This window comes from Parus major, chromosome 25LG1 (genome assembly GCF_001522545.3).
Source record: "Parus major isolate Abel chromosome 25LG1, Parus_major1.1, whole genome shotgun sequence".
Taxonomy (NCBI): Eukaryota; Metazoa; Chordata; class Aves; order Passeriformes; family Paridae; genus Parus; species Parus major.
In genome coordinates, this window is record NC_031793.1 from 201,545 (window position 1) to 209,418 (window position 7,874).

General features: G+C 64.6%; 1 protein-coding gene across 1 annotated transcript; it reads left to right on the plus strand.

Moving 5' to 3' along the window:
- The first annotated feature begins 1,682 nt into the window (after window positions 1–1,682).
- Window positions 1,683–5,876, plus strand: MUC1 (mucin 1, cell surface associated). Its single transcript, XM_015650169.1, has 7 exons — window positions 1,683–1,840; window positions 2,637–3,238; window positions 3,430–3,503; window positions 3,613–3,755; window positions 4,031–4,149; window positions 4,253–4,399; window positions 5,280–5,876. The coding sequence occupies exons 1-7, from the start codon at window positions 1,798–1,800 to the stop codon at window positions 5,352–5,354; spliced, it is 1,203 nt and encodes a 400-aa protein (XP_015505655.1). The 5' UTR covers window positions 1,683–1,797; the 3' UTR covers window positions 5,355–5,876.
- The last annotated feature ends 1,998 nt before the right edge of the window (window positions 5,877–7,874 follow it).

The window sequence follows — 7,874 nt, forward strand, 5'->3', positions numbered from 1 at the left end:
GGACAGGCCGGACACGGGGAACTCACAGGGTGAATACACAGGACTCACCAGATGCAGACAGGGTGGATGCAAGGAACTCACTGGGCACGGTGGGGATGCACACACAGGATCCCCAGGGCACGGACAGGGTGGACACAGGACCCACCAGACATGGTGGGAATGGGGACATGAGACCCCCTGGACATGGTGAGGCTGGGCACACGGAATCCATTGGGCAGGGTGGGGATGGGCAGATAGAACCCATGAGACACCATGGGGTGTGATGGCAGTGGGCACATGGCACCCACCAGACATGGACAGGGTGGGCTGATGGCCCCTGCTGCCTGGGCTGGTGTGTGAGAGCAGTTGCTGGGACCCCCTCCTGCCCCTCAGCCCCCCACACAGTGTGGGTGTCTGCAGGAGGAAAACCGCAGCCCTCAACTCCCTGCTTTGGAGGGGAATGCCCAGGGGAAAGCCCCCAGGGCTGAGCAGGGTGGGGGATTAGGGCATGAGCAGAGGGCGGCAGGGGTCAGCATCACTGCATGGGGAGAGCCATTCCCATGGTGAGGCCTTTCGGGAAGGACATGTTTGCTCAGAGCCGCTGCCTGCACCTCCCTGCACCTCCCTGCACCTCCCTGCACCTCTCTGCACCTCCCTGCACCTCTCTGCACCTCCCTGCACGTGTCCCGGCTTGCCAAGGCTGTGGCTGCTGTGGGGGTCCCATTCCACCTGCACTGAAACCCGGCCCATCCATCCCTTGTTCTCATGTCATTGCAGCACAGAGGGTCCCCCCTCTCTGCTCCCCTTCTCAGCACCACCTCAGCACCTCTGACGTGACTGGGGTAGCACTTTGGCTTCACATGAGGCTGGCCAGGAGCCAGTGTGGGGGACCCGACCAGAGCCTCCCCAGGAACTGGAACCCTCATAGGAATCAACACCCTCCAGAGAGATTTGGGCTCTCCCAGCGATCAGGACTCTCTGCAGGGCAGAGGCAGAGCGGGACCACATTAGCTTTTGATGCCCATCCGTGCCAGGAGCACATGTCACCCGTGCCCAGGCACGGGCGGTGCCCGTTACCTCTGGGGTGGGGCATTGGCACCCAACGCGGCACCTGGCATCACCCGTGTGCTGAATGGGGATGGGGTTTTGTGCCTGCTGGGCACTGGGACCTGGGGGAGGTTACTGGGACCTAGTGGGATGCCGTGGGGCCCTGGGCTGTACCTGCGTAAGCGTTTCGGGGGGGTCACTGGTGTTTATTTGAATGTAGGGCGGGGCGATGACCAGACGGTAATGATTAACCCTGGGCTGAGCCAGAGGATGAGGCCCCCCCTGCACGAGGGGCTGGGGTACTCCGTGTCCCCTGTATGCACCACCCCCCGTGTCCCCACCAGGTCCTGGGGCCCGTGGCTCAGCCCAGGGAGCCGGGCATATGCTGCTGCCGCCCCTGCCCCAGGATGCCCGGCTGCTGTCCCATGCTGTGCCCCCACCCGAGGCTGGGGCCGCCCACGGCACGCAGATACTGCCAGCGGTGTCCCCCCAAGCCAGGGAAGCGTGAGGGACCCATCCTTGGGTCCTGATACTGCGGGGGCCCCGTCGGAGCGGTGGCACCCCTGTGCCAAGTGGGGCAGAACGACCCCCCTCCCTGGAGCCGGCAGCGGGGTGGGGCCTCCCCACCTGCTCCAGGTGCTCTATAAAGCTCCGGCCGCTGTGGAGCTGCCAGTTCCGGATCCCTGGACTGAGGCGAGTGCCACCAGCTAACGGGAGAGCAGCAGCAGCCGCCGAGCCCCTCGAGGCGCCGGGACCCCCCGGACAAGCCCCATGGCGTTCACTGTCCTTCTGCTGCTGCTGGTGCTGGGCACAGGTGAGGGGCTGGGGCACCTGGAGCCAGAGGGAGCCGGGCGGGGAGCCGGGCAGGCGGGGAGGAACGGGGACAGGGGGAGCGGGGTCCCTTCCAAAGTGGGGACCAGGGGACACCGGAGCCAGGGCCATCCTTGCAGCGGGGACACTGTCACCTCTCCCGTTCTGGCTCCGGGCTGCAGCGACCCGGGGCTGGTTGTGCCCAGGAAAGCCGGTACCTGGGGGCTCAGACTGCGGCCCCTCTGCCGTGTCCGAAGGGCTCGGCCAAGGGCTGGGCTGTGCCGGGACCAGCCGGAGCAGGCTGTGCCCGGGGCTTGCGGGCTGGAATGCAGGTGTGTCCCGCTGAGCACTCGGACCCCGGGCTCTCCTCCAGTGCCGCCGGCTCCTGCAGCACCCGCTGGGAACCTGCCCGGGAGCTGCCTGTACTGGCCCACAGCCAGGCCAGGCAGGTCTGGAGGGCACGGGGACACCCCAGCCTGTCACCCACAGCGAGGGGGGCTTTATTGGGTGGCATGTCAGCCCCCAGCATGTCAGGGACACCTCAGAAGGATCTGCAGGGTTGAGCATGGTGCTGGTGTCAGTGCCCAGCCAGCTCCACCTGGACCCTCAGTGGTGCCACAAGGGCCCAGCCCTGATCGTGGGGTGTTGCTGAAGGTCTTGTTAGCCTCACAGGCAGATGGAGCCACTGGATGTTGTCTCCTGGGGCTTGTGGTGCTTCCCACAGTGTCCAGCTGATGAGCTGTTTTGGGTAAAACCTTCCCTAACTGGGCTGCAGCCGTTGACTTCAGGGGTTTCTCCAGGTACACGTGCCATGACCACCGAGACAACCATGGAGATGGAAACCACCGAAACAACCACCGTGGAGATGACCACGGAAACAACCACCACCACCTTGTCACCAAACATATTCCCCAAAAGCACAGGGGGCAGCCGACCCCGAACCTCTGTCTTCCCCTATGCCACCGTGTTCCCCAGCATAAACACCACGAACTTCCAGTTTGGCAACCACTCCAGAGGCAACAGCACATCCAACAGCACTGTTGTGCCTGTCCCCAGCAGCCCAGCCGTCCCCCATGCCAATGCCACCTCAAACAGCAGCTGGATCCCCCACAACGGCAGCTCTGCCGCTCCCACCACCATGGATGGCACCAGAGGCAACAGGAGCACCAGTGCTCAGGTCTTTCCCACCCAGATAACGTCTGAGGGCAGCACGGCTCACAGGCAGACCCCCACCCAGCATGGTCCCAACCCCAGCAAAACCACAGCCCAGCTGCCTGCTGCTGTCCAGCTGCTCGTCCGTGTCCCGCTGTCCTTCCGCATCATCAACAGGAGCTTCAACGAGAGCCTGCGTGACCCAGCGTCAGAGGAGTACAGGAGCCTGAGCCGCACTGTCCTGGCCATGGTGAGTCCCAGCCCCACCAGCAGAGGCCCTGGGCCGTGCTGGGAAGGAGCCACCTCACCTTAGGGCTTTCCATGGAAGCGCCCGGAGCATCCCTTCTGCCAGCAGCTTCAGCCACCAGGCCAGTTCTGTGTGGAGACAGGAAAAGGGGGTGTCTGTGGGGAGGTGGCCATGACCTCAATGCTTCCTTCCAGTTTGAACATGTCTTTGGCTGTGCGGGCTGCATGGGCACGCAGACCTACGCCGGGTGCAGCGAGCTGCGGTACAGGTGAGCAGCAGCAGCAGCAGCGCCAGCAGGGCTGGTGTGCTGAGGTGTATCCCCCCGCTATGCAGCCCCTCAGGGGGCAATCCGGGTGCTGATGCCTTCTCCCGTGCAGCCAAGGCTCGGTGGAGGTCCAGTCCACCCTCGTGTTTGGGAATGGAAGCGACGCTGTCACTCCCAACGCTGCTGAGCGGCGCCTGAGGAAGAGCCTGGACCAGAACGGTTTCATCATGGGCCTACAGCTGGACAGCATCCAGAGTGAGGGGAGGCTCCAGGCTGGGGAGGGAGCTTGTGGGGCTTCATGAGCATTGACCTGTCCTGGTTGAGGCAGGGGCCTGCTTGGTGCTGTGATGGGCTTGGGGCTTGCAGTGGGCGGAGCTGGTGCCCATTCCCAGTGTCTGCATCAGGCAGCACTGGGAAGAGCAAGTGGATGCCATGCAGGAGGGCTCAGGCCCTGGTGTTCTGTCCCAGAGGTCTCTTAGGGTTCTGCCCCAGTTCTGCCAGTGGTGCAGACACAGCTCTGCTCCTTTCAGGCTCCACAGCAGCGATGTTCCCAGCTCCAGTGCCCATGGTCCCGGACTGGGCCATCGCTCTGTTGGTCCTGGTCAGCATCCTGCTGCTGTTCAGCATCTTCACCTGTCTCCTCCTGATGGTGAGGCCCCATCCCCACCCCAGTCCTCACCTGCATTCTGCTGGTTGGTGCCCTGTCCCTGTCCCCACACCGGCCAAGCCCTGACCTCTTCTCTCTCCCCAAGTCCACCTGCACCTGCCGCCGGAAAAGCCGAGGGAAGCTGGACCTGCTCAGCCAGAAAGATTCCTACCACCCCATGGCTGAATACCTCCAGTACCAGAGCCACGGGCGCTACGTGTCCCCCAACAGCAAAGCCAACCCCTACAGCCAGGTGAGGTGACAGCCCCATCCCTGGGGTCCCGGCTGCTGCCAGGGCAGAGAGCAGGGGCGCATCCCCCGGCTTCTGGGTTAATGGCTAATGGGGATGGCAGGAGTCCGGGGAGCTCTTCCCTCTCCGGGAGGTGAGCATAACATTCACGCTTGGCTGGAGCAGCGCTGGGAGCGGGTGTGCGGCCGGCGTGGGCAGACCCGGCCTGGCTCCAGGGAGCTCCCTGCAACCCCAGCAGCGTCAGGGAGCTCGCTGCCTGCCCAGCCTGCCCCTTCTCCTGCTCTGCTGTGCCGCAGCCGGACCCTCCTGCTGTCACGGCATCCTCGGCCATGGCTGCAGAGCACTGCAGAGCTGATGGGGGGCTGATGATTCCCGTAGCCAGCGCCCCTCATCCTGCACCAGCAGCTCCGAAACTGGAGCTTTGGGTGTGGCACAGGGAGCTGCCTGGAGGCTCAAGGGCTCTCCAAGGCGATCTGGGCACCGGGGCCGCCCCATCGCCCCGTGCCCTGTGCTCCCCCCATGCGGGGCTGTGGGCGGGGGCCGTGTCCAGCTGCTCTGGCTCCCTGCGAGCAGCTCACCCTGTGCAAATACCAGGGGCCTGGGTAAATATTTACCTTCGCACTTGCCAGGCCGGCTTATCGTGCGGGAACACGGCCGGGGCCACCGAGGCTCCTCCTGCGCACGGGGAGGGGGGCTCGGGGTGCCCGTGGGGGCCCAGGGTGCCCACAGTGCCCGCGGCTGGGGGCGGCCGCCCACCACGACGGGAGGATGCAATTCTTGGTTGCCCAAAGCAGTCCTGGAGAAGGGTGCAGGTCTTCCTCTGCTGCCCTGGGGTGGGGGCTCAGCCCAGTTGTGACATCCCCTCGCCTTTCCTGTCCCCAAGGTGGCCGGCAGCAGCACCACGAGGGCCGGCACCTTCACCTACACCAACCCCACCGCCGGCTCCGACAACCTCTGAGGGGGCGCTGGGAAGGAGGGCGGCTGCCCAGGGGAGGGGGCGGCCGCAGCCCCCCACTCCTGGGGGAGCAGCACCGGCCCCGGGCACATCCCCCGGTGCTGCTCGGCCCCTCGCCGTGGGCAGCGGGAGCCGGATGGTTCTGGAGCAGCCGGATTCGTGCACATGACAGAACTGGATGAACAAAGATCGGGGGCGTGAGGGAGGGTCCCGCACACTCCACGGTCCCCGCACTCGCTTGGCTTTGCAACCCTGCTCCGTGCCGGGGGTGGAGGACTGGGTTTGTGCTCCCCCTGTGCTCACCCCCGGGGATTCAATGGCTCTTTTTGTGGTGTTATTTTATATAAATATCTCTATTTGCCGGGTGTTGATGCCGGGATTGGCTCGGCGGGGTGGCAGGTCCTCGGCCGGGGAATATTTATCGCGGTTGAAATAAAAGGATGGGGGCAGCCATGGTGTGGCAGGGGGGCTTCTCTGGGACAGTGACTCCCTTACATGGCTGTCACCCACCCAAGCTGGCCTCGGTGTGGGTGGTGGCTCTCATTTCCCGTTCCAGGCAGCCCTGGGGTTGGTGCTGGGGGTGTCACCGTGTCCCTGGTCCCTGCATGTGACATGTCTTTCCAGACTCCATCCCTCTCATCCCTCCCGCGCTCTCGGTTTCTGTTCACCACCGAACGTGCCTCGTTTGACACGTCCGGTTTCCCCACGGCTGCACAGGCGGAATGTGACGGTGCCGGGGCCGTGCAGCTGCACGTGTGTCATTGGGAGCGTGTCCTGCTCCCCTCCCCTGCCTCTGCAGGCTCAGGGTCTTCCCTGAGTGAGCCCCAAAAAGGCTCTGGGGGGTGCTGGAGGAAGAGGGTGTGTGGTGGCACCGGGGAGCCGTGTGCCAGGACACAAACCTTGGGAACAGCCATCCCCGGAGCACAGCAGCGCTGGCCCCCGGCAGCCCCAGTTTGAGCTGGGCCTGTTCCTGGGCGCTGGGAGTGTTTTGGCAACCGCTGAAAAGGCAGAAAAACAAGGAACCAAACCTTCCCCAAAGAAAGCCCATGTGGTCACAGGCAAGGAGCCAGTGCTTGGCCGGGAACAGCCCCAGGAGCAGCCCGGCAGCGGGCAGCTGACGGATCCCTCAGCCGCAGAATGTGGGCTCTGGGTGGGGCCCATGGCTGTGCCAGGTGCCTGGGAACCCTGGCATGTGCTGGGAGCTATCAGAGCTGTGCTGGGGTGCAGGCAAGGGGTCTCTGGAGCACAGGGGGCTCCCTGAGACTGCTGTGGGGGGTGCACCGATGGGGAGGCTCTGGCACAGTGTAGCACCCCACTCCACAGATCCCTTCTGCCAGCTGGGCATGGGGTCGTGTGCCTAGGGCAGAGCCCTGTAGGGGATGGGGTGTGCCTGGCACTGCTGCTTCCCCACTCAGCTCCCCCAGCCCTGGGCAGGGCCCCAGGAGTGAGAACAGGGGCCTGATTTGCAGGGCTGGGCCCTACAAAGAGTTGCCTGTGTGCAGAGAGCTCAGCCCTGTGGCCCCCTCCCCTTCCAACTTAGGGGCTGGGATCTCCAGGGAAAAGCACCCACCCAGGCAGGGCCCTGCCCCACCCGTGGCCACCCCACCTGCCATGCAGAGTACCCGGGTGGGGGGTCCAGCTCCAGTACCCACTTCTGACACCTCAGCACCCAGCAGCCCCCCTGGATGGACCGGTCACCCCTGGGACTCCCCAGCAATGCAGAAGGAATTTGTTGTAGGCCCATTGGGGAGATGTCTGATCCAGGAGCCCCCTGACAGCCTGTGACAGGGTGGCACTGACCACGTGTCTGGGCAGAGCACGGGTAGGACATGACACGTCAGCACTGCCCGGGCTGGGCAGGATTGGCACCTGCTGGCCATGGCCCAAAGGACAGCCCAGCCCCATGGACCTGATCCCGTGCATGCCCCTGGACATGGCCCTGGACATGACTCTGGACATTCCTGGTCTCACAGCTCCGTGGCCAGCCCAGCACCACAGCCCTGAGACCCCCTCGACCCCACAGCCAACCCAGACTCAAGGCCCCTCGGTCCCTTGGCACCCTGACCCTATGCCCCCCCTGTGTCAGGGAGGCTCTGGAGGAGTCTGGCATCGCAGTTTATTGTAGGAAACCATGAAAATACAGCGTTTGTTGTAACAGAACCCAGGAGAAATGACAGCAGCTCGGACGGATCCCAGTGTGGGACTGCCAGCACAGCCCCACGGTGCTGGGGGTCAGATCCAGACCCCGCAGGCCCAGCCCACCCCAGCCATGTGTAGTTGGGCACTGAGAGGTGTAACGGGAGCCAAGTGTGGCCCTCAGAGCACGTGCAGGGCTGGCCAGGCACATTGCTGCCCAAGGACAGGGCAGAGCAGGCGGCACCAAGGTGCCCAGCAGCCCACGGGAGGGACCCCACGCTGGCTGTGTCCAGGGGCTGTGCCTGGCTGCAGCCAGATGATCCACGTTGAAAATGAGCCATTTTACAAAACATCTTCACACCTTGTTCCAGCCCAGCCTCCCCCCGC